General features: G+C 33.9%; 6 protein-coding genes across 22 annotated transcripts; 4 read left to right on the top strand and 2 right to left on the bottom strand.

Annotated features, from left to right (window-relative positions):
* The first annotated feature begins 245 nt into the window (after window positions 1-245).
* On the top strand, window positions 246-2,092 carry Sra (RRM_RCAN_like domain containing protein Sra). Its single transcript, XM_076905168.1, has 5 exons — window positions 246-535; window positions 909-1,173; window positions 1,250-1,439; window positions 1,515-1,667; window positions 1,769-2,092. Exons 2-5 carry the CDS (start codon window positions 916-918, stop codon window positions 1,867-1,869), a joined length of 702 nt encoding a protein of 233 aa, XP_076761283.1. The 5' UTR covers window positions 246-535; window positions 909-915; the 3' UTR covers window positions 1,870-2,092.
* Window positions 2,093-4,785: 2,693 nt separating this feature from the next.
* On the bottom strand, window positions 4,786-8,862 carry Cul5 (cullin 5). Its single transcript, XM_076905167.1, has 11 exons — window positions 8,729-8,862; window positions 7,920-8,126; window positions 7,658-7,837; window positions 7,438-7,579; window positions 7,036-7,350; window positions 6,485-6,957; window positions 6,138-6,401; window positions 5,888-6,043; window positions 5,405-5,685; window positions 5,204-5,327; window positions 4,786-5,122 (listed from the first exon to the last, which is right to left on the bottom strand). The coding sequence occupies exons 1-11, from the start codon at window positions 8,756-8,758 to the stop codon at window positions 4,928-4,930; spliced, it is 2,367 nt and encodes a 788-aa protein (XP_076761282.1). The 5' UTR covers window positions 8,759-8,862; the 3' UTR covers window positions 4,786-4,927.
* Window positions 8,863-9,546: 684 nt separating this feature from the next.
* On the top strand, window positions 9,547-12,891 carry Ero1l (endoplasmic reticulum oxidoreductin-1-like protein). Of its 2 annotated transcripts, XM_076904468.1 has the most exons (9): window positions 9,547-9,614; window positions 10,094-10,357; window positions 10,544-10,747; window positions 10,884-11,041; window positions 11,133-11,318; window positions 11,393-11,439; window positions 11,530-11,878; window positions 11,954-12,247; window positions 12,346-12,890. In XM_076904468.1, the coding sequence occupies exons 2-9, from the start codon at window positions 10,256-10,258 to the stop codon at window positions 12,395-12,397; spliced, it is 1,392 nt and encodes a 463-aa protein (XP_076760583.1). In that variant the 5' UTR covers window positions 9,547-9,614; window positions 10,094-10,255; the 3' UTR covers window positions 12,398-12,890. The 2 variants fall into 2 exon arrangements, with proteins under 2 accessions (XP_076760583.1, XP_076760584.1); XM_076904469.1 differs by lacking the exon at window positions 9,547-9,614 and having other exon boundaries at window positions 10,256-10,357; window positions 12,346-12,891.
* A 1,711-nt stretch (window positions 12,892-14,602) lies between these two features.
* LOC143429455 (D-aspartate oxidase-like) lies at window positions 14,603-16,302 on the top strand. Its single transcript, XM_076905157.1, has 8 exons — window positions 14,603-14,647; window positions 14,748-14,973; window positions 15,033-15,245; window positions 15,319-15,544; window positions 15,643-15,710; window positions 15,786-15,903; window positions 15,969-16,070; window positions 16,151-16,302. The coding sequence occupies exons 2-8, from the start codon at window positions 14,789-14,791 to the stop codon at window positions 16,259-16,261; spliced, it is 1,023 nt and encodes a 340-aa protein (XP_076761272.1). The 5' UTR covers window positions 14,603-14,647; window positions 14,748-14,788; the 3' UTR covers window positions 16,262-16,302.
* LOC143429448 (tubulin polyglutamylase TTLL13-like) lies at window positions 16,303-20,264 on the top strand. 7 transcript variants are annotated; one of them, XM_076905143.1, is made up of 13 exons: window positions 16,303-16,609; window positions 16,716-17,132; window positions 17,203-17,284; window positions 17,364-17,654; window positions 17,733-17,889; window positions 17,971-18,071; window positions 18,176-18,271; window positions 18,382-18,607; window positions 18,677-18,858; window positions 18,904-19,150; window positions 19,239-19,400; window positions 19,471-19,809; window positions 19,906-20,264. In XM_076905143.1, the coding sequence occupies exons 2-13, from the start codon at window positions 16,856-16,858 to the stop codon at window positions 20,227-20,229; spliced, it is 2,484 nt and encodes an 827-aa protein (XP_076761258.1). In that variant the 5' UTR covers window positions 16,303-16,609; window positions 16,716-16,855; the 3' UTR covers window positions 20,230-20,264. The 7 variants fall into 7 exon arrangements, with proteins under 7 accessions (XP_076761258.1, XP_076761256.1, XP_076761255.1 ...); XM_076905141.1 differs by having other exon boundaries at window positions 16,304-16,558; window positions 16,755-17,132; window positions 18,176-18,304; XM_076905140.1 differs by having other exon boundaries at window positions 16,304-16,558; window positions 18,176-18,304.
* Window positions 20,265-20,396: 132 nt separating this feature from the next.
* On the bottom strand, window positions 20,397-26,799 carry Pygo (pygopus family PHD finger). 10 transcript variants are annotated; one of them, XR_013102543.1, is made up of 7 exons: window positions 26,504-26,799; window positions 25,531-25,828; window positions 24,416-25,444; window positions 24,183-24,328; window positions 24,022-24,085; window positions 22,760-22,854; window positions 20,397-22,689 (listed from the first exon to the last, which is right to left on the bottom strand). XR_013102543.1 is itself a non-coding variant. In XM_076905149.1 (6 exons), exons 2-6 carry the CDS (start codon window positions 25,744-25,746, stop codon window positions 22,831-22,833), a joined length of 1,479 nt encoding a protein of 492 aa, XP_076761264.1. In that variant the 5' UTR covers window positions 25,747-25,828; window positions 26,504-26,799; the 3' UTR covers window positions 20,397-22,830. The 10 variants fall into 10 exon arrangements, 4 of the variants coding, with proteins under 4 accessions (XP_076761264.1, XP_076761265.1, XP_076761261.1 ...); XR_013102542.1 differs by having other exon boundaries at window positions 22,764-22,854; XR_013102545.1 differs by having other exon boundaries at window positions 22,760-22,848.
* Between the last annotated feature and the right edge of the window lie 1,177 nt (window positions 26,800-27,976).

Genomic DNA, 27,976 nt, shown 5'->3' with positions numbered 1-27,976 from the left:
AAATGTATAGAAAGGTAACTCGATAGAAGGTTGGCGCAAGAGGAATTTTCAAATTTCTTCGTTGTATTAAAGTCAGTTCATGTCGCGTAGTATGTATTTAAAGAATAGTACGTTTAAATTCCGAGAATTGAACAAATTCGATTGACACGATTTTCGATCAGTATTTTCATTTGATAGACGTAACGAAGGGGACAGGTTCCTCTTTGACAGCAGAATAACATTTCATTTGAAAATCTATTGATACCGGTTTGCACGTCTTTCTAGTTACTTCTTTTAGCCGACGATTATAAAAGATTACATTATATGCGATAATAATGAAACAATGAATAGAGAGCGTGTGATATTGAAAATTGTATAACTGATTAATAGTTATGTTAGTACGATGATTAATTTAGTGTATAAATGAGCGAGTGAATAAATAAATAAATAGATAATTAAGTAAGCAAGTTATTCTCGTCCCGCTTGTGTAAATATTAGAAAGGAAAGAAGATATACATTCTATTTAGTCGGTTAGAACAAAAGCAGGTATGCATTAGTGTGTAGGTTACGTCTAGCATACTTGTGGTTGTTCGGTAAAGTTCAGCTTAGTGGTAAATAAAAATTCACAATTCGTAAATATGTCATTTTTTACTGTCTATTGTGTCTACTTTTAAGCTTTATAGTTTACACATTTTCTTTGTTAACGATCAATTAGAAAGAGGTGATATTTGTTTCAATAAATGTACAGTGGTTAGCTAAAATAAACTTAAAAAAATTACATGTTATGTTATGGTAGTACAATTAGCATTTTGTGCATGTTTCATAGATGTTTTTTTTTTTTTTTTTTTTATTAGAGCGAGAAATAAAATAATGTTACTAAGATATTTTTTATGCGATAAATTTAATGTAATATTCTTATATATAGTAAGAAAAAATATGGAAAAGAAGCATGGTTCAAGTATAGTGGAAGAAGAGGAACTAGAGGAATCAGAAAATATAATAATAAACGAAGTTGACGGATTACCAAATTTGCATCCTAATTATCAGCAACTAGAGCTAGAATTTGGTGTGGAAAAGGGCCATTCCGATGTAAGCGAACGATCTATGGAAGATTTAGTACACGATGAAGATTTACCAACATCAGTTATCGTAACTAATGTAGATCCCAGAGTTTTCAAATGCGACGAGTTAAAGGTAACATAAAAATTAATAACATTCAATGAAGCAATAATGATAAGTACTTTGCTAAGTATTATTTTTGTTTTCACAGTGCGAAATTGAAAATCTTTTCAAGCAGTTTGGAGAAGACGCAACATTTCAGTATTTCAGATCATTTAGAAGAATGAGAGTAAATTATAGTTCTCCAAGTGCAGCAGCAAATGCAAGGATACAGTTACATCAAGCTCACTTTGGTGAAACTAATATCAATTGTTATTTCGCGCAACCTGTTACCCCAATAGGTTTGTGAAATTATATTTTATAATAATTAAAATTGATAACAATTTCATTAGCGATAATAATGATATATTTTATAGATGTAGAAGATCAACACCTTCAGCCACCAGCGCTTACTAAACAGTTCCTAATTTCACCGCCTGCTTCGCCACCCATCGGTTGGGAACCTAGAGAGGAAAATGAACCTTTAGTCAATCATGATTTATTGGCAGCTATAGCAAATTTATCTGCAGGTTCTGTCATTTAAATAATTTATAGTATTTTTAATATGTTTGCATCCTTTATATATAGATACTTATCCATGTACGTGATACTTATGCAATTAATTTTGTAGGAGGTAGTCACGAATTGCATCCTGGAGGTTCAGGGCAACCGGGTATAATTGTACACGTTTGTGAAACAACAAATCCTATGAAAAATGTTCCACGTATTTAACATACACGTTGTCCAGAACATTCATAAATAACTCTATTAGAAACATTGTCCATCCTTTGACAATGAATTATTTATCCATCCAAGAAGCAATTAGAGGCATTACGAATAATGACATTCAACACTCAAAAATTTTTATTGCAATATTGCAAAACTGGTACTTTAATTTGCGACAAAATCATAGGGAATAATTTGTAAATGTCTTTTGCTCAGACAAAATATATATGTGAGTATTTTAAGATACTGATAAACATAAAATATAAATGTACTTTAAATTTTCACCAAAAGAAAGTTGTTTTTGTTTTCAGATAAATAATATTTTATGCTGGCATTATATAAACAAATAAAAATACGTGATATAATAATATAAATGAAAAAAATCATCGAATAATTAATAACGTACAAATAAAATATTAGAAAAATATACACAAACTTTCAGTAAAACATTACACTGATTCATATTCTGTTTCGATTTGAAAACACAACTTAAAATATTAGAGATGCTTACTTACAATTGTAAAAACTAATAAAATGTTAATGTGTCAAGAGTAAAGGTATTGAAATTAGCGATGTCAAAGTTTTACTCAAGCTATCAATGTTACAAGTACCCTTAAAGAAGGTACATGAGAAATTCATGGTCTTAGAAGAGGCTGTTAGAATTAAATTCTTGGTATAATTTCTCAGACTTTCACGAACAAGATTAAATTGAGATATAATATTTGTTACAAAGTGGGTGTGTACGCGATAAGTTTAAAGGCAGTTATAAACATTGATGTATATTTAATGTACATATATGTGATTATAAGAACATACCATGTGTAGACACATGAAATGTGTTACCACTTTCTCTGATACTATTCGTTGTTATGTTTTAAAAGTAACCAACATTACAATTGGAAGACACGGTAAAATGATTAATTTTTATTAGAAAAATATTTAAAATTTGTAGTATAAAATTGTAATAATACCATCGTTTTTCCTTACCGAGAAAGAAAAACTTTTTTGAGTAAAAAAAGTTATGTATTATTCACAGCGTATCGATATTATACTATTATATTATATAACAGTGATATTTACGCATATGTGTATGTAAATGTATATAATGTTCTCACTCACGCGAAGTATATTTCATATTGGTGTAAGATTTAATCTAATATAGAAATGGTTGAAAATTTATAACTGTTATAGCAAATTACATTTGTGTGAATAAATGTTATTCAAAACTTGTGTTTTACGTGTCTGAGTTTCATATACATGTAAAGTGATCAATGTTTTCTTATATTTATTTATCATATTATAGTTTATATTATTTAATTTACTTGTTTGTTCACTTAATTCTGGGAAATGATGCATTGTTCACGAAAATTTGTTTATTTGAGGTAGCACTTATGGGATGAATGTAATAAGTTACATCAAAAAATATAAAAAATCTTGCTTTTTAATTTTGAAATTTTCCACTTTTACACTGTGTGTAATCATTTGCTTATTGAAATAATATAAACGCTTTATACACGTAAGTGTTATTAATAATGATGGGACAAGATTTTATGCTTTGTGGCACAAATGCGTAAAATTTCTTCGGCATAAGGATTATACATAAATTTATTGTTATAATAAAAGGAAATAAAAAAGTTTTATGATGTTACATTTACATGTAACATGTACCGTAGGGCATTTCATATATTCTTCCCTATTGAAATACATACAATCCATTTTTGATCACATTAAAATTTTCCACTTGAAACTTGTAATTTCTTCATTTAAGCAGATTAAAATAATTGTGGCATAGTCAATATGAAATAGATTGCAAAAATTTTGTAATTTACGTACTGTTTACAATTAAAACAAGTCAATGAAAAACAACTATACTTGGAAAATATGTACACTTGTAGTAAACAAACATATTAATGCATTTACAATGTTTATGTTTAGACATATATTAAAATATATAATGTACATACTGTGTATATACACATACGTACGCGAATGCTATTTTCGATAATTAAAAAATATCTGCGACAAATTTATATAAATTATAAATATTTTGAATACATACGCAATCCCATTTTTTTTTTTTTTTTTCTAAAGTACAGTAAAATAATCAAATTACATCACAGATAAAATAAATGACAAAGAAAACGCGATCAATCTATTATAGTAATTAATGAAATTGGGATTATTAAATCGAAAGCAAAAGATAACATTTATTTGAAATAAATTGTCGATAATTAATAATTAAATGTAACCAGTTAAAGATTTTTAATATTGTACATTTTTCCCACATATGTGGCTTCAAGATAACTCTGTTTTTATTAAAAAATTACTAGTAAATTGTGCTGTTTGAGTGTTTTAAATATCGTAATAACTTTTTACTTAATAATGCATACTTTTATGGTTAAAGACGATATCGTAATTAACCGCTATTTGTGGATGATATGAATCGGTATGTCAATACCAACATTTTACTCGAGAAATGTGTTTTGTGAATATGTTACAAATAATATTAACCATTCAGGGATGTTACATATTTGCCAATCTTTTCCTTACGGCCGATGTATTGCATCACATAAGTTTTTGTAATTTATTAACCGAATACAGCCTTTATATACTTTTCACATAACATATTTATACAATATGTACATTTAACTTTGAAATCAATTAATAAGAAGATTACTAGTCCCTTACATTGATAATCTAATATAATATGATAAATTTTAGACCATTTTTCTACACAAAGTTCAACGAACCTAGTTTTTGTATGATATAAACAGAGTCATGACAGAAAACAATAACGTAATACATTTCAGAGGCCACATTGGGGTTTCGTATACTGTACGGACTTTAGCCGTTGAAAATGGCACGATAGTCCGTAAAGTGCTCAGATACCGTCCCTGATAGGTTAATATCTTTCCAAGTACATTCGGATTTTAAGCATACACTTTGACGAACAAGAAAAAACTGAATCTTTATAAAAATATAATATTAATCATAAGAATTTGAACAGTATTATATGTATGTATGTGTGTCTGTATGAATGAATGAATGTATGTATAATCCCGACCTATGCCATGTACACAAAGGTGTTGATATCATCGTCATGCCGACGTATGTACTTATGTTCGATAAGCCATTCAATTTGTTCTTTTATCATTTTCTTACTGGGTAAAAACATATTCTTTAGTATATCAACTAATTCGGTTTGTAACTGAGCGTTGCTAATTTTTTTACGCATTTTTAAAATCTTGATTATTGCTTCCTATAAAGAAAGAAGAAAAATATGAAAATCATAATTTGTAATTAATAACGCTAAAAGGAGTTAATCAAGTAAAAAATATACCTGAACCCTTAGTATTCTAAGTTGTACAATGGATTGGTTGTCTTCTTCTTTACTTCGTTCAGTCGATAGTTGAAGTCTTCCTATCAAATTAATTTTACCCCGTTTTTGTAATTTTCCATTTTTTCTAAAAATTAAAAATGAAAATTAACTATGCATTTTAAATAAGTTAACGTGTAACTTCTGTAAAAAAATATTACTAACACGATCGCGAATTCTTGATTCACCCAAAATCTTGTATCATTCGCAAAATCTTTAGGACTATGCGCATGTGGCTCTACTAGAAGGAGCTGACGTTTGAGTTTCGGGAAGGCACATAAAGACCATAAGGTTCGTCTCAATTCAGGATCAGGAAGTTCTGTAGCTAGTCGTAAATTTTCATATGATATCTTTTCAAACGGTCGTTGATTCCAAGCAAACAAAACTGCCATTTGAAATGTTGTTACATCCACATCGAAGCGTCCCACTTGGTTAGAAAATGTTATCTGGAACACCAATTAAATTAATTGCAAGATGAATCTGAAAATCGTGATTAAAGTATTGAACTTTCCGACAAGTTTCACTTTATACCCATTACAATGTATAACAAATTCTTTTTAATTTATGAAATTTCTTAGCTAGATACAAAAGAATTACTATACTCAACTTAATTCTTATACTCATTGAAAAAATTATTTTTTTTTTTACCGTGCCATTTGACATGTGGTGATACCACTGTAATTTTCTTCCACTATGCTTTTTTTTATAAAATTCTTCTACTTCAGGAATATAATCTTCTAGCTGCAGTGGTAAACTTACAGTAACACGCTCACTACCTCTAGCCCATGCACCTGCATTTAGTATCTATAATAAATTATATTAACACACGCATCAGTATAGATTCAGTGACATAAAAATTTCAAATATTTTTATAATACACACATAATAAAACTGGTACCTTAATATTTATGCTATCAGCAATGGCAGCTCTACATTGTTCTTTAAATTGTTGATTGAGATCCTGTGATACTTTAATATCTTGAAACATTCGAGCTAGTTTATTAACATAATCAGCAGGCATTCCAACTTCACGTAGCCACTCAACCATATTCTCCTCTTTCTCAGAATCGGCTGATGTGTCCAATATTAAGCGTCTTGTTAAATGAGCTTTATGATAGCGCATAAATACATCCTTGTTCTGGACGTATTTCAGCACTAACAACTAAAACCAAATCAATCCTTCGGTTAATAATCAAAATCATAAAGTAATACTGAATCATTTAGGATTAATAACAAAGTACATACTACATCCTTTAATTTGCTTTCAATTTCATCTGAAGTTAGTTTCTTACTCAGTGGTGTTTTCCTAAGTAACATATCACAGTAGTTAGCAAGAAGTTCTGGACATTTTGACTCTGGCTGTCCATTATTGTTATTGTTAGGTTTATTATTCAAAACCGTTACACCGATACCAGAGCTTTGGCGTGCGGGTAATTCTAGCCTAAATACTGTCGCATCGTTTACGACAAGTTTGTAAGCTTTATCTCGAGCAGTTAAAAATCGAGGATCATCGTCGAATGCTTCTTTAACAAGAATTGAGAACCGTCGAAAAAGATCCAACAATCTTTCAACGTATTTCTCCGAATCTTGAGTAATAACATCCACAGCTGCCATCATATCAGCCAAGCCTGCACTTGCTATATGCTCCTCTAAATTCCTTAACATTGGACCAACTCCTTCAGGAACTCTATCCATTAATTTCAGCATTAACCTAAGTTCTATAATTATCATTCATTTAATACTATTACCATAGAGATGCTGTTGAAATAATTCAATTCATATCAGATTATGCTTACTATCTGTTTGACGATGTTGAATCATCCTTGGACATTCTGCTAATATAGCTGGCTTAAATGTTGCTACTAATACACGTACGCAACAATCAGTTAAAAGTTGTACACTAGCACTGTTTGGTTCTAAATATTTTTCAGCGCGAAGTTCTTCCTCTTGTAATTTAGCATCTGCATAACGCATGTAATTCTCTACACCATGTAACGATAACTGTTCAGGTGCTTTAACCCAATAAAAAGCTTCCGTTGCTTCTATGTAAGCTGCTTCAAAGTTATCTCTATAGATTTGTAACTTATCCGTTGTGTTTGAACATAAATTTACTGCAATTTTAACATCATTTTTAACCATTTTTTTGTGTATATGTATTTTATATCAATTATAAATTAATTTAAGATAATGTCTATTACCATAAGATTCTCTAACACCTATAACAAGTTGTGAATCAAATGCTTCCCCGTTTCTTTCAGCACGAACAAGTCGCATAGCTGAATCTTGAAGTTTTTGTTTTATCTCTCCGAATATGCTTTGATTCCAACTATCCAGCATTAACTGGATAACAGACAAAATGTTATGGAAATATATATTGTAAAAATTTTCAAATTTCATTTCAAACATCAAGATACTTACTTTTCTGACAATATCGTCGGGCTGACTTTTTTTTTGAACACTGGATGGTGCTTTTCCAGCCAAAGATGTTTCTAATTGTCTAAATGGTGTTGGTAAATAATTACATTGTGCAAAAAATTTTCTCCATTCAACTATATATGCTTTCAATAAAGCCTGCTCCTCTTGATGTGCTAAAACTCTCTGTAATATTATATATAATATATAGAATGATATTGCCTTGTTAATATCATCTACTTGTAGCTTTGGAAATTACTAGTTATACCTGTTGCGCCTGTTTTATAAAATCCATTATATCTTCTTTAAGTGCGTCTAATAATTTAAGACCTTTCTCATTCCACACACATACTGCATGAACGGAAAAAAATAAATCTTGCCATTCTGCTTGTGTGACAGGTTCTTGTTTGAGTAGTTTTAAAATAGTTGGTCGCATGCATGGCCATTTATCTTCGAAGGTAAACTGACTTTTATCCTAAACATATAATGACATTATTACACTACTAAACTAAAATATTATTTGCAACAAACAGAAATTTGTGACTTAAATCATATTTGACCGTACTGTATTTAATTGCCATTAATTTTGCAATGAATCTTTGAATATTTAGATTCTATTTATGTACCGTCAATGTATACAATGGATTAAAAACATTGTAGCATGTAAAAAAATACTGTTTTCTATAATATTTCCATTACCTAATTGATTAGAGTTTTATTTATAAAATTGAAAATAAATGATTAAGTACTAAAACAATATCTATGGTATAATTTCTAATAGATTAAAGTAACAATAATATTGTGCAGATATTTGCAAGCATTTTTAATATAAAACTTTTTTTCTTTTTCTCTCTCTCCCTCTCTGTTTCTCTATAGATCTATACGTAATAATAACGTTCCTGTCTTTGACAATTCAAATATCGTATAGGTTATTCGTATCCAGAACAATTCGTACATCGTTGTTACGATTAAAATGATGTAATAAAAATTCTAATGAACTTGAAAAATTATTTTTGAATTCATTCTTCCATATAAATTGTTAATAAATAAAAATTTTCTTATTTAATGACAACTAACCATCGGCACTGTCGCATAAAGTTTTGACATGTCCTATACCACAATGCGTCTACGCCAATGAGTACAAACAGTGTTATGAGGAGAAAATGATTAATTATAAAAGAGATGGTTTAAAAACATCAACTACTATATAATTATTTTGACATGAATCTGGTTTGTATACATTTATGCATCTAGGCATAAAAGAATTTATATACATGTATATATATATATATATATATATACATCTCACATTCTCGAAATATGTGCCGATATCACATTCATTTTTCTTATGTACAATGATCGTTTCATGTATATGTATATCTTTTTAGTCCTTTAAAATATTACTTGATACTATTTATATAAGTCTTTATTAGATTTTTTTATTATTAGGAGATATCGAGTAAAAGACATCGCTAGTTTTTTAATATTCTTAATATATTCGAATACAGTGTTTGCTATCGTTTATAATAATATACTATTTTCTTATTTTATCCATTATTGTTCGATCTTTCTTATTAAACGATCATATACCTATATACATGGATACCGTTTTAATGCCATACTCGAAATACGTATTTCCATGTTCCTGAAAGAAATTTTTCACGTTAAATTTAATATCGCAATAATTATATTGAAACAAAAAGAAATGTTGTAATTCAACGAGAAATAAGTAAATATTTAAAATATATATAAGCATATCTTTAAATACTTTGAACGAGAAAATGTGGAACCTTGTAAGTGTACGGACTATAATAGTTAGATACATATTATATGTACCTGTAGGTATATTATTTAAATGAAGAGAGAGAAACAGGTATAACTATACATCTACATCCAAGTTATATACCATGTACGTGTTCATAGAAATCAAGTGGAATATTCTAATATCTTCCTGGATCTAAAAGTAAGTTAAACATTTCGATATTATACATAAATGTATATATATATAAATATCCTTATCTTTATATATAGTATTAATATTCGAATCTTTAAGTAATTTACATACTGTAAAGTGAATAGTTTCGTATACGTGTAGGATAACTAAAGGAGTTATTTAACGAAAGCAAATACAGTTGGTAGACAGCGTGTTTGCGATCACGTCGCTAAGATTGCAGGTCGTTCTGATTCCAAGTGAAGTGCACACGTATACATAAGTACATTGCATACCTACGTGTATGTTAGGTACTTACCTATATTATATTAATTATAATTTAATATTACTTATACGTACAAAAAATGAAATAATAGGTACAGTTTTTATTTGGGTTTATGCATATTTATCATAAGAATAATAACTATTGATGGAAATAATTAGGAAATAACACGTATTGTTTCATCGTATATGATGGAAAAGGTTTGTATCGATAAGATTTATTTTTACAGGAAAATTTACGTTTCTGGTGGCACGTAGTCTGGTTGATGTCATCAAAAGTGGGATGCACGTTCTGTCGCGGTGACACGCGATAATTTTTACTATCACTTCAGAACGTGATTGAAAACTATACCAGTGAACTGAATTGTGAGAAACGAACCCAGTGAAAGAATATGTTTCGAATATTAATAATACTTACGGTGCTTTTACCTTCCATTGTACATTCCAATTATTTTGGAACGAATAATGAAAAGAACGATCAATGCTTCTGTAAGGTACTGCTTTTGTTGTCTTCTAGTTATTCAGATTTTTTTATAATGGAAATACTAACCTACAAGAATATGTCAAATCTGTCACTGTTAAGTTCACAACACACGCCTTGATCTTTTAATTTGATATTGTACTATCGTTTTACTATCTAAGTAATTAAGCTTGTGCGTGTTTTATTTATATTAATTTAGTTGAAAGGATCTATCGATGACTGCAGTTGCAATGTGGATACAGTTGATTATTTTAATAATATGAAAATTTATCCAAGACTCCAGAGTCTTCTAGTCAGAGATTATTTTCGTTTCTATAAAGTGAATTTAAAACAAGAATGTCCTTTTTGGACTGATGATAGTAAATGTGCTATGAGATATTGTCATGTACAACCTTGTCAAGATGTAAGTGTTTTATGATATCAATTGCATTAATGTATGAGGATATAAGAATGTTATATTATACCAGTATAATGTAATAGGTACGAACAATTCTTGTAAAATATTACGACTTATGTATAATGATATATTTATATTGTAGGAAGATATTCCAGATGGTTTAAAGGGAGATATGTTAAGGAATATTCATTTTAATGAAAGTCCTGTTGATAAATATAGAGCCAGAGCACAATTTGATGATTGCTTGCATAGTGCCAAAGATCATAATAGAGAACTTGGTTACTTAAATACAACAATTAGGTAAAGAAAACTATTTCTGAAGAATTTATAAGCAAGGTATTTGTAAAAATTTAATACTGTAGAAGTAAAAAAATTTGTTTTTTTCTCCTAGTTCAGAAAATTACAAAGATTTTGAATTATGGCAGCGATATGACGATGCTCAAGATAATTTTTGTGTAGAAGAATCTAGTCCTGGAGAATATGTAGATCTCTTGTTAAATCCTGAACGATACACAGGCTATAAAGGGCCTAGCGCACATAGAATATGGCATACTATTTATATGGAAAACTGTTTTAGGTCTGTACTTAGGTTGACTTAAAATTTATGCGATCGATACCATAAAATTTTAATATATACGTATTTAATTTCAGACCCGAGAATTCGCCACATAATTTTATCCAGTCTTCAAAAATAAATGGTATGTATAATCTTAACTGCTTAAGTGCTATGTAGTATAATTAGCCTGTCCAAAAATTGATATCTCTATTATATTGTATTGTTATTGCAGGAATGTGTTTGGAAAAGAGAGTTTTCTATCGCGTTATATCAGGTCTTCATGCCAGCATTAATATTCATTTGTGTTCAAAATATTTGCTGTTGTCAAAAGATACCTTGGCAATTGTACCTGGTGGTCAATGGGGTCCTAATTTACAAGAATTTCAGAAAAGATTTTCACCTCAGGAGACTGGAGGTGAAGGTCCAAATTGGTTAAGAAATTTGTACTTCACTTATCTGCTTGAATTAAGAGCATTGGCAAAAGCTGCACCGTATTTAGGGAGAGAAGAATACTATACTGGTAATAAAGAACACGACAGAGACACCCGTTTAGCAATGAATGATATTTTAAGCATTGTTAAGTAAGCTTAATTTTATGTCTAATGTATTTTCAATGTTTACCTACTTCTCTATTATTCAACACAAATCTATTTCAGATCATTTCCTGAACATTTCAATGAGAGTGTCATGTTTACTGGCGGAGCTGAGGCTCAATTATTGAAAGAACAATTTAGGCAGCATTTTAGAAATATATCGCGAATAATGGACTGTGTTGGGTGCGATAAATGTAAATTATGGGGGAAGCTTCAGACACATGGTTTGGGTACAGCATTGAAAATTTTATTCTCTGGAAAATTCGATAGATGGGAATCGACATTGAATAAGTTTAATAAGAAAAAATTTTTCTTAGAAAGAAGTGAAATTGTTGCCCTCATAAATGCTTTTGGAAGGTAAGCATTATTTCTTTCGTATATTTATGTGTTTAGGTTTGTAATACGCTTTATAGAATATATAGAATGGAATAAAATTAATTGCTTTTTTTTTCTAGACTGTCGGAAAGTATCTTTGAGTTGGATAAATTTAGACAAATGATGAGATAGCGAAATCTTGACTAATAATAACAGGATTAAGTTACTACAGCAAAGTGCATCACACAAATTAACTTATGTAACCTCTAATTATACATGCGAACGTATACATACATACACATGTGTATGTTTGTATATGATTAGTTTTGAAAAAGAACTGGATTACATAGTACCAATTAAGTTTATTAAACAATTTTATATTCTTTTTTTAATGTGATACATATATACATATATATAAGATCGCAATAAAATTTGTTACATTTTAAGTGTAATTCTTTTCCTGCTTTTTACCGACAGTAGGAATTAGCCTTGTAGTATTAAGTAACAATTATTGATCAGCGGTATGTAATATTGCTTGCACTACAAAGAAGAATTTTTCGATACCATAAAATTGTATCACGCTAAAATTTTATTGCGATTTTAATGATAACTTCGACTCTATCTGTGATAAATACTTTATCTATAAAATAATTCTTGTCAGTTTTGAAGTATACATATATGCATCGAGTTTCAATGATTTTAACGTGGTGCATGACCCTATATATGTCTGAACTTGTTGGCGTCACACGTCGCACTAGATCATTGAGATTTGATCTACAATTTCAGTTCACAAAAAACTTTTCATCTTCGAACAGAAGATCCAGACATTTAGATCCACCAATATAGCTTGTCACTCGTATGAAGCTACTTTTATATTAATAAATATTATTATATCAATTTGGTTTTGAATATAATATAAATAGAAAAATTGCTAACATTTCGCAACATCGTAAATTATCTTTTCTCTACCTCTCCTCTTATCAGATGTTTTCTGTAATCATGTTATTTTTGTAAACTCGAATCAACGAGTTAGTGTATTAATTATATGTATTTACTTTTAATCTCGTAAATAGAATTTTGTAATTTGCTATTACTTTTTATCTCGATTAGAAAAATACGATCGATAAATACTTAAGTTATTTGTTAGTTTGAAGCCTTTAGCGGGTATTGGCATGCACAATACGATGTAATATCAATGCATCACGTCGATAATCCTCCTCGGATAACAGACACTTAGGTATCCGTTATCCGAAACCACTGAACTGTTTGCAAACGTAGTCGAAAGTGATCCTCGACCACCCTGGGAGCAATGTCATCAGGTGTATTTTCCGATAACACATATTCTAATGCAGCTGAGTATATTGGAGGCATCTACGACCGTTCAGGAGAATCGTTTGGTCTTCATCATCATTGAACATCACGGGATTCGGGTAAGAAAGAAAAGCGACGGGACAGCAGTTTAATAATCGTAGTTCAGCATCATAAAATTAAGTATCTTTCTAATTTCATTGCACTGGCGTCGAAATGCGTAGTGTTTATAAAATCGGCAAAGTGATCTATGAATGGAGGCTCTACAAGTAAAATCGTATGGAATAGGTATAATATCGCAAAAGGTGCGATACGTAGATGCGAACGAAGCGATGGAACGTCAAGTTCTGCTGTCAATTCTGTCATCTACACCCTTTATCGGACTTCCGGGCTATATTATGTCTAGAGCATTCATATGCGATGTAAACAGATACTCCATGTCGTAGATTGTCATCAGGCACTTCGGTCAGCTCCCTTGTGAAAGCCAGGCCCGCTATGCGTGCTGGAGTCAGTCGATGGATCGTGCATCAAAACGACTGCTCGAAAGATCTCTTTTGACGTTTCGTTGGTGTTGCGGCTATCCGTTTGGTACAGTTGTCTTGCTGAGTTGATCGAGGGTAAAACCTTCGATGGGACGACCGGCATTCCTTACGATCCTGTCCGCTAAAACGGAACAGCGTGTCGTGCTATCGGTAAGCAGAGTATAAGACCTTTGAGTTGGAAGTTTTTCAGTATTATGCTCTGTTTATCATTAGTGCGCCGCGAGAGAAGCATCACTTTGGACTTCGACACGGTAATTTCTTCGAATCAATCATCATTCAGCTTTCTGTCCATCGACGTCCGCGATTCCCATATTCTAGCATAACATTGCCGGATCGTCTAAAGGCATTATGCTAGGAATATGAGTCATCGTGAGTTTATTGTAATCTACAATTTACCTTCGACGAAGCACCTCCACGAGTTTCCAAACGAGAAGTTTTACGGCCGATGTCTACCCATAATCTTCACTTGTCGCCTATATCAAGTTTTGCCTGTTTTTAGATTCAAGCATTGCAGTTCGATCATTGATTATTCCTCGTTTATCATCGTTCGAAGCGATTGAAAGCTTACGCGTTGGGCAATAGCTGCATATCTGTGTGTATACATACTCATCCCAAAGTCAATGAATAAAAAAATCGTCCGGCGTTGGGGTTATCGTTCGTGTAAACCGAGTTTTTTCTAACGTTCTCGGTAGATAATGTCGGGAGAAGTATCTCGCGAAGTTGCATTTTGAAAATGCGCGTAGCGGTGGTGGGCGCCGGCGTGATCGGTGTGACGAGTGCTCTCGCGGTGAAAAATGCCTTTCCGCAATTTGAAGTGCACGTGATCGCGGATAAATTTTCACCGGATACCACCGGTGATGGAAGTGCCGGTCTTTGGTCTCCTTATCTCTTAGAGAATACACCTTCCGACAAAATATCGTAAGTATCCAGAGTATCGTAAGTATTCAGACGCGTTACGATTGAAATTGTGCCGGCAGAGAATGGGGTGGAATCACGCATCGTTGGCTGGAGACACTTTGGAAAGCGGGTTTAGCTTCTGAAATCGGACTCTCGTTGACGCCAATATATCGCGTAACCCACGATCTTGACGGATATCACACCCCAAATTGGACGAAACTGGTGTACGGTGCGCACAGATTGAGCCCAGACGAATTAGAAAAATTGAACAACCTATACAAGGAGAACTACAAGTACGATTCTCGTGAAATTAACTCGTGATATTAAACGTTTTTATAATCAATTCACGTATATCGATGATTCTAGGGACGGATGGATATTTGTGAGCTACACGGTGGAACCTGTTCGTCTGTTGCCTTGGTTAACGAAACAGTTCCTCGAATCGGGTGGAAAGCTTCGAGATAGGAAGATCTACGCGTTATCCGAATTGATAGACGATGGGTATGATTTGATAATAAACTGTAGTGGTCTCGGCGCGCGTAAACTGGTTGGCGATAATACAGTTATACCTATCAGAGGTCAAGTCACTAGGGTTGGTAGCATTTGTAAACGGAGATCAAAGATGCAATCAGTTATGTACGTACACATGTATAGAAAGCAAAAACTTCTTTACGTCTTGTTTCGTTAAAGGTGACGGCACCGTGGGTGATGTACGGATTCTTGGAAGATGACGATCATGGGAATTACATAATACCAAAGTAACGAATCGCGTTTGAATAAGTTTCAAATATTTTTTCAGGAGCAGAATTTAACTTAAACTTACTTTTTCACAGCTTCGATTCGGTAGTATTGGGGGGCACGCATCAAGAGAATGATTTCGATTGCACACCGCGAAAAGAGGACTCGGAATTTATACGTAATGGATGTTGTCGAATTTTGCCATCTCTCAAGGTATTTTGTAATAATAACAGTGACAAAAATATTTGTTATTAAATAATAATTCTTTTTTTAATAAGAATGCCAAAGTATCGAAAGAGTGGGTTGGTCTTAGACCTGGTAGACCAAAAATTCGAATCGAGGCTGAAGTTATCGGATCGTCCAAAGGCAGAAAAGTTATGGTATTGGAAATGAATGTGAATAAACGACGACGATGAAATCAGTTACTTTGATTAATTGTAACTCGTCGGACTTTGTGCAGGTGATACACAATTACGGCCACGGGGGTAGTGGCGTCACGTTGAGTTGGGGCTGCGCTTTGGACGTTCTGAAGATTATGAAGAACACAAAGGGATTGAAATCGCATTTGTAAAGTTTAAACAGCGACAATAAAAGTTAATTTAAAGAAAAAAATGCTGGCTCGCTGTTGCGTAAGTTATCGCGTTTCCGTTTACGGCAGCACGAACTCTGCCAAGTACCGTCGCGCGGCAATTAAAGCGACGAAGCAATTCTTGAAGCACATTTCACAGCGTATCGTACCGCAGCAGTATCGATAAAGCCGCATTGTCGCACGCATTTTGCTCGTAAACCTTCAGATATCTGGAATACGTGCTAGGAGTTGGATAATGCGAAATTTTCGTTGTACGTGAAATGGTGAAAAACAATTGAGGTGAGGTACGATGCGCGAACCGCGACGATCTATTTTGGGACAGACATTACCGTAAATACCATTAGATTTTCGTTTTTTATATACCAATAAATTGATCACAGTTAAATCACTTTTTTTTTTTTGCCAAAGATATCGTCAGTCTTGTTTTCTTGCTCAGGGAAGTTTCCCTGGTACGTTTAATGTTTCGCGTTCGCAGGGAAATCAACGGATCGAAGTATAATGCGGGCTTGGCTTGACATATGATCAAATTAATACCATGCGACGACAGATCGTTCAAAATAATGAGATATACTAGTCATGAACGTGGTCGAACGCAAGAACAAACGTCCTTTTATGGTTATGCGCAAGATTGAAGCTAACGAAGATACGAAGAAGAGTGGTCCGCCGACGAACGAGGAGATCACCAGCGAGTCAGATTCTAGTACCGAAGTGCGATCGTGTAAAACCGTCTACAGAAACCATTGCAAGAAACTTGTGGTGTCGGACACCTCGTCGAATATTGTTCCCCTTACTGATTGTACTAAAAATGACCTAGAACCGACAACCGAACCATCTAAATGTTTCGTGGACAAAGGTATCGTTTGAAAATTGTTATATGGTTAAATTTAAACGGTGCGCTATTTATACACGTGTGGATTTTGTAGTAAATTTGTCGTTTGTGGAGACCGATGGGGAATCGCGAAAAGATGGAACCACGATGAAGGCGAGGAAGAAGAAGAAACGAAGGTACGACCTACAGGATGTACGAATCGGGAACAATTTCGATTTTTCTCTAACATTTGTGTAAGTTGTTTTACTCTTGAAGATATTTGACAATATGTACGAGTAACTGCAAGTACGAGGCAGTGAGACGAGTGGCGACTCGTTTCGGAATGAGAGAAGTTACCGAGGACAGCAGCTGGAACCTTTATTGGACGGATTTGAGCGTGAGCGTGGAACGAGCAAAAGATATGAAGAGATATCAGAAGGTCAACCATTTCCCCGGGATGACGGAAATCTGCCGAAAAGATTTACTTGCTCGCAACCTGAATCGAATGCTGAAGCTTTTCCCAAAAGATTATAACTTCTTTCCGAAAACTTGGTGTTTCCCTGCGGAGTAAGAGAATCGAATCTTTCTCCGAATCGATGCACCGAATGAAAATTAATCGTGTTACGCGTCGATCAACACTTTCAGCCACGGAGAAGCAATGGCTTACGCCAAGTTGAGACGCTCCAAGACTTTTATTATCAAACCGGATACAGGCTGTCAAGGACGTGGTATTTACTTGACAAGAACGTTAAAGGACATTAAACCCAGCGAGCGTATAATCTGCCAAGTTTATGTCGCCAGGGTATGCCAACATTTTTTTAACTATTCGTGACAAGCATTCATTTGTACTTTTTGTTTAAATGAAGATTATTCGTATACGTAGCCCTTTCTGGTGGACGGCTACAAATTCGACCTTCGTATCTACGCGCTGGTTACTTCGTGCGACCCCCTTAGGATTTATGTATATAATGATGGCCTTGCGAGGTAACAGCCATCGTTAATGTCCATTCCTTAATGTTCGTTCAAATCTTTTCCCTCTGTTCTTTAAAAGCGGGTAAGTTGTCTTTCTTTTATACATCCCAATTCAGATTCGCAACTAGTAGATACAAGGAACCAACCGGCCATAACACGTCCAACGTATTTATGCACTTGACGAATTATGCCGTGAATAAGCACAGTCGAATGTATGTAATCGATGATGAAATTGGCAGTAAAAGGTTGGCATACGTTATTTCATCTACGAATTAAATTGGCTACTACTGAGATATGGCGATAATGTTTTCCGACGGTGCAGAAAGATATCGACTTTGAACAAGTGGTTCAAGATGAAAGACATTGACATCGATGAATTATGGCGGAAGATTGACGAGATTATAATAAAAACAGTTCTGGCGGCATATCCTGTTCTAAAACACAGCTATCACACGTGTTTCCCCACGCATGATAAAACGTATGCGTGCTTTGAATTGTTAGGCTTTGATGTACTACTCGACTGGAAGTTGAAACCATATCTATTAGAGGTAATGGCTTCAAGAATATCAAAATAATGATTATGTACCAAAGAGTAATGCGCAAAAACTATGTTTCAGGTTAATCATTCGCCTAGCTTTCATACGGATGCACAAATCGACAAGGATATAAAAGAAGGTCTATTGATGAACACATTTGAAATGTTAAATTTGCAACAGTGCGATAAGAAGAAAATTATCGAAGAAGACAGAAAGCGAGTAAGGGACAGACTGTTGCACGGCATAAATTCTAAAGACAGCAAGTGAGTTAACTAATTTCTTAAATAAGTGAAAAGTATCATTTAAAGCATTCGATGCAGCATCAATGATTCGGCGACCGGTGCGGCGAAACTTGAGAAGCCGGATGACGATCACTTGCAGAGGCAATTTAAATGGGAAGACGAGCATATGGGCAATTTCCGCAGAATCTATCCATGTACGGACAATGAAAAGTACGAGCCTTTTTTCAAACAGAGTAACATATCCGTATACCAAGAGACGGCAGCATCTAGAGCTCGGGAAGAAGCATCAAGAATCCAGAAGGAGGAAAACGAGGTGCCTCCTTCCGTTTACGTAAAGTATACGCGACGAATAGATCAGTTTTTGGTCGCTTAAAAAAGTATCCGTACGATTTAATTTATAGATGAAAACTAAAGAACAAGAAAGCAAGAAGATCTCTGGTAAATGGAGCGATTTTAAATTACATCCAGAAAGTCCAAATACGTTGCAAAAGCCTGTACTATCGAATAATCAAGAAAAGAGCAAATTTGCGAATATTTTGAAAAGAAATTCATCATTTTTTAATGTCTGTGCTTTAAAATAACGAATCATTGTAAAACTTCGAATCCTAACGAAACAATGTTCCAATCTTACAGACGAAGAAACCGAATTCTATCGGTAATACTTCGCATTCGTTTGAACCAGAAGTGATTTGCGAATCCGAAGAAAGAGAACGCGTTACGGCCATGGCTCAACGGGATTTCCTGATCAAAAGCTATGGGATGTTAGAGCAGATTTACATGGCGATGAAGAAGAACGGTACGTTGCGAGCCATCGACGAAAAGAAGTACGGATTATACGGAAAACTCAGTTGTACGGATAGCGCCAGCAGGAATGCATCTATCTGTCGACATAAGCGTCATATTCATCATAATTTTGGCGTGGAAACGAAAGACGACACATGGACGAGTCATTCGTCGCAATTTTGCCTGAAAGCAAGTAAAGACGATAAAGTTTTACGGAATTAATTATTGTCTGTTATTTCTTCACGTGCGTGTAAATGTGTTTTTGCTTCCTTTTGTTTTCTACAGGGTAAAATATCGGATGATGATTTTATGCTTGCGAATGTAAAGAAAGAAAAAATCGTTTTTAAGTACGAAGCGAGGCCTACTTTTAAGCTGCAGGAGAATGGTGTACAAAAACAGTTTCTTCGATTTGCAGATTTCAAAGTGATTTGTAGCGTTGCGCCAGTTTACGTTCGACCAAAGATGCCGCAGAAATTTTGGATTGACGATTTGAATTCAAACGATCGAAGTAATCGAATCACTAAGGCACACGTGGCTCGTACTTTGTCGAATATCGTGCGTCTTCATACACTTGAGAAACGAGAAGAGTTCAATTCATCGAAATTTTAACAAGTACGCATATAATATCAGCGATTATTTTTATAAGAGAAAATAAATGGATATCTCTAATCTGAAAAGATCCTGCATTGAGTTATAAACATTAAACAGAAGAAATCATAAATTTTAAATAGTATTTGATTGAGTAGATGTTTCGCAAGATATATACAAGAACAATATAAAAATCAACATAGTATGGATTTGTTATTTAAAGTGCCATAGAAATATGTACAATGAGTGAACATGTACACGTTGCAGAAAAACGAGAATATCTCCGCACGCATTGATCGTGTACTGTAATAATGACATACGTACATCGAACTGCAATGTATGTATAATAATCTTTATTATTGACACACACAATATATAAACATAATACACACATTGTATGTACGTATGTCAGTATTCACATGATAAAAAATAATCTATGAACAATTTGTTGTGTATACTTTTCAAATATGTGATATAACACATTCACATTTCATTATGCGGCCTTACTGTCGAATTCTATGCCTCTTACTTTTTAAATTTTTTCTTCGTTTGTTTTGGGTCGTCGTCAAATATTGAACACTTGTTTAATACATAGGAGCGTTAAAATTAATAATTAATAAAAATTCAATTACTACTAGCAAATATTGATCTCGTATAAAGTAATAACACAAGAGTAATATAACTAAAAAATGATGTTGATGATAATAATAATAGTAATAATAATAATAATAAAATAATAATAATAATAATAATAATAATAATAATAATAATAATAATAATAATAATAATAATAATAATAAACTGTATCGAAATTGCGTGTCAGCGTCCCTATACGGTTATTTTGCTGCCACTATTGTATGCGTCAAGGCAAAAACAAAAAACATCTCGATACGCATTCAATGCATTCTTGATTCATTAACACCATACAAGAGATATTTACAAACCTGATACAATATAAATTGGCTGCACGCATAGTCGTTATATATATATATTTATATATAGACTATGTTTCGTTCTGCTGTTATCACGTTCACTTTAGAAAATCGCAAACGATTTATATACACAAACAAATTGATAGAATATTCGTACATTTATCTAATAGAATATTTTATGGTGGAAGAGATTTCCATTTTCGTGAAATTATTGATTTGCTAATCGTCACGCGTTGGATGTCAGAAAAATGTTTCGCTCTTCAGCGTTATGATATAAAAGTTCAAGTGACGTAGAGGTAACTAAATTTGAAGGTAATATAGTGGCATAAACATTCAGACATGTATGAAATGCATTTGCTTCGAATACATTATACAGGGATTAAGCTACTGTTAAACATAAATTAATGGACATTTTTTCACTTAACAGATGCAACAAAAACGTGATATAACAGTTTCCTTTTAGGCATGTGTCAGTTCAATGATCACATTATGGTTTCATTTGCAAACATAACACACAATACAATTTATATAAGTTCTCTTTGAAAAATAGACAAGTACTAATAGTTACTTAAATTACGTTTTGTTTGTTTGTACTAGAAAACGATTATCCTTGATTCTCTAAACTTTTAACAGTTTTTGGTTGCGCACCTTTTTTCTCCGGTTTTACGCCGAGTAATATCCTTTATTCTCGTTATCCTATTCGCTTAATCCACTGCATTCCCGTTTTTCATTTTTTTTTCTTTTTTTTTTTGTAACAGAGCAAAAAGAAAAGCAACTTTAACGATCTGCAGCGTGACTCTTCCTATTCCATATCGCTCACCATGACATGACAAAATATAGAATGAAGATATGTGAAGATGGTATTCTATTCGTTGTAATACTAATATGAGCATTATGTAGTTATAGGATTTTGTGTACATTACTCATGTATAATATTTGTTAAAACGGATTAGACTAAAAACAAGCTTAAAACGTGCATTAAACGGAGAGGAATCCCAAGTCACAAGAATAACTAGTTAAATCTGTCGTGCACTAAGAGAGAAACAAGTTATTCTTAAGTACACGGAGAGTTTTCGAAATTGATCTCCGTTTAATACAGGCGTCAAGTAGTAAAATGATAACTTGCTATACATATGTATGGGCTATACATATACATATATATATACATATATATATACATATTTATACAATTCGTGGACTCGTTAATTTTGCGTTAGCTGCTGATAGAATTTAGTTATTTTCTTTCTTTTCCATCGCGTTAACCATTCACACGTTGATAATACTCAGTTTTTTTTCGTGATATACTATTATATTATTGACACCAAAAATCTGTAGCAGATGTAACGATAAATCTTAACTTGACGAAGAAGAGCGTGAATGTAATATGTGTATGCATATATGTATGGGTGTGGGTGCACATTTTTTTTTTTTACTGTAACTAAATACAAGATCTCGTTCGATATATGTACGAAGTACCTTGAGTTTAAGTTATATTCGTACGAATTTGTTATTGGGTTACGCACAACTACTGCACCGAGGAAAGGCGGATCTAGCAAAAAAGAAAAAAAGACCATAAATGTGCTTCACATTTTAGATACTTTGTTGTTGCAATAACTCACTTGCCTTATTTTTTCAGCATTTTATTCTGCAAGTTTGTTTATGCCGTATTCTGTTCTGCGCTTCATCGTCATCAAAGTTTCTTGTGACACTGAAACTTTGTATTTCTGCTTAATGCACATAATTGATTTCTCTATATTATAAAATTGTGTATTATAAAAAAAACCCTGCAAACGATCAGTCAGCAAATTCCTATTATGGTTTCTTTTCAGAATACATGGACAATTACGCGTATTTTGAAAACCCAAAATACCTCGGTGATAATTGTACGAAGAGGAGTTAAAAATTTGTCAACGTTCTGATGGCTCATATGAACATCTACAATAAAATATCGCGTTATCAGAATGATTTACGTTATGTGAAGTTCACAGTATTCCGTTGTCCTTAAAGGGTTAAACGTGCATTGACAATACCATTCTTCAAAAGTACCACCTTAATCCTTTGGATTCCCTTATTCAACGTGATGAGCTTGATGATAAATGGCAATGATATAACTACAAATTATTTACGAAATAATACGCGCTGTTAATTACTTTTGAATACGATTAATAAAAGTTTATCAGGAACGTTCACCAAATCTAAATAAAGAAAACAGAATGTACGTAATCGTTCCATTTTCTATCAATATACAGTTCCAGCAAATTTCGCCACGCCCACCATATATATACATGTATATGTTTCTGTACGTGTTTATCTTCTAATTTTGAATGAAATGCAATTGAAAGTCGAATAAGTTTCACCGATGATTGTGCATTTTTTAAATGTTGGAATAAATACTTTTGAATGATCTTTAAAAGAAAATATATCTTCCAGATTCATTTTGTATATATTGTTAACGCAACCACGATAACCGAGAACAAACTAGTGACATCAAAAGTCAAATGATGAGTAACCGTTTAAACATATGAATCCATATGACATAAACACACAAACATATGACGAAAAATAAAATAAATTTTGAACGTATGTTGCCCCTGCCATCTCATTCGATACGACTCATAGTTATACCTTAATATTTCAACAAGTTAAAGCTAAGATATTAACAAACAGCGCATGTTTATATTATATGCACGATTTCGCTCGTGCATTAGTGTATGCCGTATGTGTTTATGTGTGTGCAATTGCACGCGCATGTGCGTGTACAGGCTGTGTGTGAACGCTAACAAAGAGTTACTCGTGCGTCGCATGTACGACGAGTCAAGAAGTGTTATGGTTTAAATTTAACCAACGGTATATTTTTCGACCTTAAGCACTTATCACACACCCATTCTGCATAAACTTCTGCTGTTAATAATTGATAGGCAGTTTCCGATAATCCTGTGCATCCCCTGGAACAGAAATTTTTATTACGTGCACGTGGCTGACAAATTTAAGCGTTGTACTTATATAATAATGTATGAAAGAACTTGAAAGTTTTCCACATACCTATGAAACCAAAAATTACAACCCGACTCGCAAAGAATTGCCTGATCGTTATCGTGCACTTCTTTGTGACATACTCCACAAGGGTAAATAGGTGGAGCATTTGGATTTTGTGGATTGAACACCATTGGCTGATCTGGAGGATATATCTGTAATATTAGAATAATATAAACATATGACGGATGTCAATATTGTACTAGAAATTCGCGGTGATATCAGCAAACACATCAAGTTACCTTTCCAGCAGAAACCGGCATTGGCTTTGGTCCCATTCCCGGTGGACCTTGAAAACCATGAGGTGGCATGGAACCTCCCATATTAATTGGATGCCCTATCGGTGGACCTCCACCCATATTACTAGACATTGAACCCATTGGACCGCCCATGTGACTCATTTGATTATGATGACTAATACTCATATTAGACATATTATTCATTGGTGGTCCACCCATATTCATATTATTTATTTGGTTCGGACCACTCATGTTCATATTATTGGATACCATAGAACTCATGGTAGTCATAGGTCCATTCATAGGTCTTCCTAAATTGTTAAGATTATTTCCCATGTGATTCGGATGTGGTTGAGATCCATTGTGTCCTAACGGACTGTTTACATTGTTCATAGATGGTCCGTTCAATGGACTATTAGGTGGTATATGGCTATTAATGTTGTTCATGTTCATTGGTCCATTAGGCATATGATTCGATCCTCCCATTGTATTCATAGGAGATCCTAATGGACCACCCATAGGACTTCCCATACTGTGTCCCATGTTGTTCATTGGACTACCCATTGGACCGCTGTTCATATTATTCATTGGACTACCCATAGGTGGGCCGCTAAGTTGAGAATTACCCATGTGACTCATGTTCATATGATTGTTCATAGTATTCATAGGACCTGGTGGCATACTTGGACCCATATTGTTCATCGGACTCATACCACCTATTGGGGCATGATTCAGGGGAGACATGGCGCCCATGTGATTCATATGATTCGTCATGGGTGAGTTTCCCATCGGACTCATACTTCCCATGTTATGGGGCATCATAGGACTCATTCCACCTATAGAAGTTAGAGGACTCATACCTCTCATAGGTGGTCCACTCATATGATGTGGGTGATGCGGATGCATATGGGGTGGTCCACCGTGCATCATTGGAGTTTGTGTAGTTTGCGGTGGCGTATCATCGAAAGGATTACTCGCTACTATTGTATCTCCATAACCGGTTAAAGGTGGAGGTAGCAGATCCTGAAAATTCTTTTTTTATATATCACCAGCAAGACATTAAATGTAGCAGTTATCATCGACAGTTAATAACAATTAACTGAAACATGAAATGTTACCTGCACTGTTGGTGGTTGTTGCGGTGGCGGTTGAGCAACATTGGCATTTGTACGTCTTTTCTTTTTTGGATTAGCACCGGTAGGTGGTGGTGGTGGAGGATGAGGGTGAGCAGAAGATTCAGGATGTGGGGCACTAGGACCCATATTCACACCCATACCCATACCCCCCAAAGGCATCCTTGCAAAGGGTGGCATGCCTGCAATATTGTGGCTCATCTCCCTCGTTCGCTTCCCTTATTTTAACATGCCTTATCAGCACCCCAATAGATTTTGGCGACAAGTATTCACTGCTGCTCCACTGAGTTATTAGATTAAAAAATATTATGTTTTGTTAGATACACGATCATAATTACTATTACGAACGAACACGAAATATAGTTAGATTATATACACTGTTTGTGTCAGAAAAGATTTATTTATAAATATACATAAAAGAACAGAGTTCATACAGTAATTTCCAAATAATAACTTGTGTCCAATAACAGAAGCGTTACTTTAATATTCTTCATATAATTCTTCATTAACATCAAAAAGTGCATTCACTAAATGGAATGATCATGTAATTCGAGGATCATACATTTCATTGTTATTAACATGTTGAGGATACATTTATGATTTTAAATTCACAGGTATTACATATTGAAAGAGATAGATATATAATCGAAAATTTCTATATTATGTATACTAGTACAAAAATAAGGGATATTTTAGTATTTCCTGTTTGGTTAATTATCGTTTGAGTGAAATTAATATGTGATCTTGAAAGACAGCACGTTCGAAGGCGCAAAAGTAATGCAAAAAATATACAACTCCTTAAAAAGAAAGCAAAATAAAATCCGCCGATGCCAGTTTCTTAGGCCAACCTAACCTACACTTGTTTCTAACTCATTTATTACGTTTAGCGGTGTACAAAGAGCATGTAATCGAAAATAAGCGCAAGGAAGAAAAAATAAAAAACAACTAGCGTACTCACCAGCGCATTATAATTGGCAAGATATCGATGTATACATGGCTTGCCCGTTTTTTCGGCAGGGACCAACACCATTGAATTATGTCGTGCGCCTAACTAGCTTTAACGGCCGGATCGACGTGATATTTTGTTTTTTGCTTTCCTCCTTTACGAGTCACATATTTTACGGTGGCACAAACGTATTTCACATTCACGAATATGCAGAAAGGGCACGATAAACACTGGCGAAATGTCAAAAGTATGTAGAGCAAGGAAGCGCACGCTAGTCTTTCAAGTCGCCATTGTCGCGTTACGCGTGTCCCCATAGTTGTATTGTTCGAATGAAAATATTGCATGGTGCATTCTGCAGATGGCACTACTAACTGCATTTCTGCAATATCAGACAATCAACGCGTTAAGGCGGCTTCGTATTATCACGATGCACGGCTTTAACTCTATTCAAGAAATTTTATTGGCCCCCGACCGGCCGATACGAATGCATTTCCGTACACGCGCGCGGGAATTCCTCTTTCAAGAATGTTCAAATGTGTCGAATCGTGTCCTGATTGTTACCATTCGAAATACGGGACGAGCTCTTCTTTAGGATATCTACGTGAAGCGTAAAACGTAATCTTCAGCGCAAGAAAAAAGGGGTAAGATAACGATCGCGTACGATTTCTCGTCAGAATATGCATGTGAAAAAGAAGTCTGTGTAATTAATTCCTGAATAGCGCTGTCACCATTCAAGACGACAGTTGGTCTAAGATGGAGTCAACCTACAATTTAGAGTATACATTACTTAGCCAGTGCTATTACGTGTGCCTGAAATTCTCTCTCTCTCTCTTTTCCGACAGTTTCGCGTATTATATCTTCCATTTGCATTAGATCCAGTTGTTCCTGTAACCTCAGAGTAGGGTCTGTACGCGTCACTTTAATTATTTGAGTTACATTAGCAAGTTAGCGAGGTTTAACAACTGGAAAATTGGTTTCGCGCATATCTACTGCGGACAGTTAGCCCCTAGTTACTCGTAATATAACTCGTGAAACAGCAACAAAGGTATCTTATCATTCTCCTGTTTTATTTCAGTAAAGAATTGTCTTCTGCGTATAGATACACCAGAGAAAGTGGCAAATTGGTGGCGATTAATTATAGAACTCGGAACATTAACCACCGTTCGGAGCTGAACTTTCCTCCTTGTATTTCGACGAATTCCCTTACGTCACTCGTGAACGTTCGCATTTGAAGCGTTACCTACGACTCACCTGTATTTCGTCGCAAGATACGTTTCCCCTTCATCGAACGCTTACGATCTTTTACTGACGAACTTTCTGACAAAGATGTATAAGGTGAACAACATTGGCCCGATTTTCGATTCAAATCAATCAGTCGCGTTCGACTGTATCTTCGAGAATGTAGCGAAAAGTGACGGGAAGTTGTCGCTATTTCAGAGCAATTTGAATACAACCGGTTGATGTTAGTTTATCTTTTATCACTTA

This window comes from Xylocopa sonorina, chromosome 11 (genome assembly GCF_050948175.1).
Source record: "Xylocopa sonorina isolate GNS202 chromosome 11, iyXylSono1_principal, whole genome shotgun sequence".
NCBI lineage: Eukaryota > Metazoa > Arthropoda > Insecta > Hymenoptera > Apidae > Xylocopa > Xylocopa sonorina.
Note: the sequence above shows the minus strand (reverse complement) of the source record. Positions and strands in the feature narration are given on the sequence as shown.

Coding starts and splice junctions, on each gene's coding strand:
- LOC143429455 (XM_076905157.1), top strand. CDS start 14,789: ATGCGCGTAGCGGTGGTGGGCGCCGGCGTGATCGGTGTGACGAGTGCT. Junction 15,545..15,642: donor TCAGAGGTCAAGTCACTAGG/GTTGGTAGCATT, acceptor GTTTCGTTAAAG/GTGACGGCACCGTGGGTGAT. Junction 15,904..15,968: donor GAATTTTGCCATCTCTCAAG/GTATTTTGTAAT, acceptor TTTTTTAATAAG/AATGCCAAAGTATCGAAAGA.
- LOC143429448 (XM_076905141.1), top strand. CDS start 16,856: ATGAACGTGGTCGAACGCAAGAACAAACGTCCTTTTATGGTTATGCGC. Junction 17,890..17,970: donor GCCAAGTTTATGTCGCCAGG/GTATGCCAACAT, acceptor TCGTATACGTAG/CCCTTTCTGGTGGACGGCTA. Junction 18,072..18,175: donor TATAATGATGGCCTTGCGAG/GTAACAGCCATC, acceptor ATCCCAATTCAG/ATTCGCAACTAGTAGATACA.
- Pygo (XM_076905146.1), bottom strand. CDS start 25,746: ATGAGCCACAATATTGCAGGCATGCCACCCTTTGCAAGGATGCCTTTG. Junction 25,445..25,530: donor AACAACCACCAACAGTGCAG/GTAACATTTCAT, acceptor ATATAAAAAAAG/AATTTTCAGGATCTGCTACC. Junction 24,086..24,182: donor TGTAATTTTTGGTTTCATAG/GTATGTGGAAAA, acceptor TTTCTGTTCCAG/GGGATGCACAGGATTATCGG.
- Cul5 (XM_076905167.1), bottom strand. CDS start 8,758: ATGTCAAAACTTTATGCGACAGTGCCGATG. Junction 6,044..6,137: donor CTGATAGCATAAATATTAAG/GTACCAGTTTTA, acceptor AATTTATTATAG/ATACTAAATGCAGGTGCATG. Junction 5,123..5,203: donor TTAGAATACTAAGGGTTCAG/GTATATTTTTTA, acceptor CTTTCTTTATAG/GAAGCAATAATCAAGATTTT.
- Sra (XM_076905168.1), top strand. CDS start 916: ATGGAAAAGAAGCATGGTTCAAGTATAGTGGAAGAAGAGGAACTAGAG. Junction 1,174..1,249: donor TCAAATGCGACGAGTTAAAG/GTAACATAAAAA, acceptor TTGTTTTCACAG/TGCGAAATTGAAAATCTTTT. Junction 1,668..1,768: donor TATAGCAAATTTATCTGCAG/GTTCTGTCATTT, acceptor TTAATTTTGTAG/GAGGTAGTCACGAATTGCAT.
- Ero1l (XM_076904469.1), top strand. CDS start 10,256: ATGTTTCGAATATTAATAATACTTACGGTGCTTTTACCTTCCATTGTA. Junction 11,319..11,392: donor TATATGGAAAACTGTTTTAG/GTCTGTACTTAG, acceptor ATTTAATTTCAG/ACCCGAGAATTCGCCACATA. Junction 12,248..12,345: donor CTCATAAATGCTTTTGGAAG/GTAAGCATTATT, acceptor TTTTTTTTCTAG/ACTGTCGGAAAGTATCTTTG.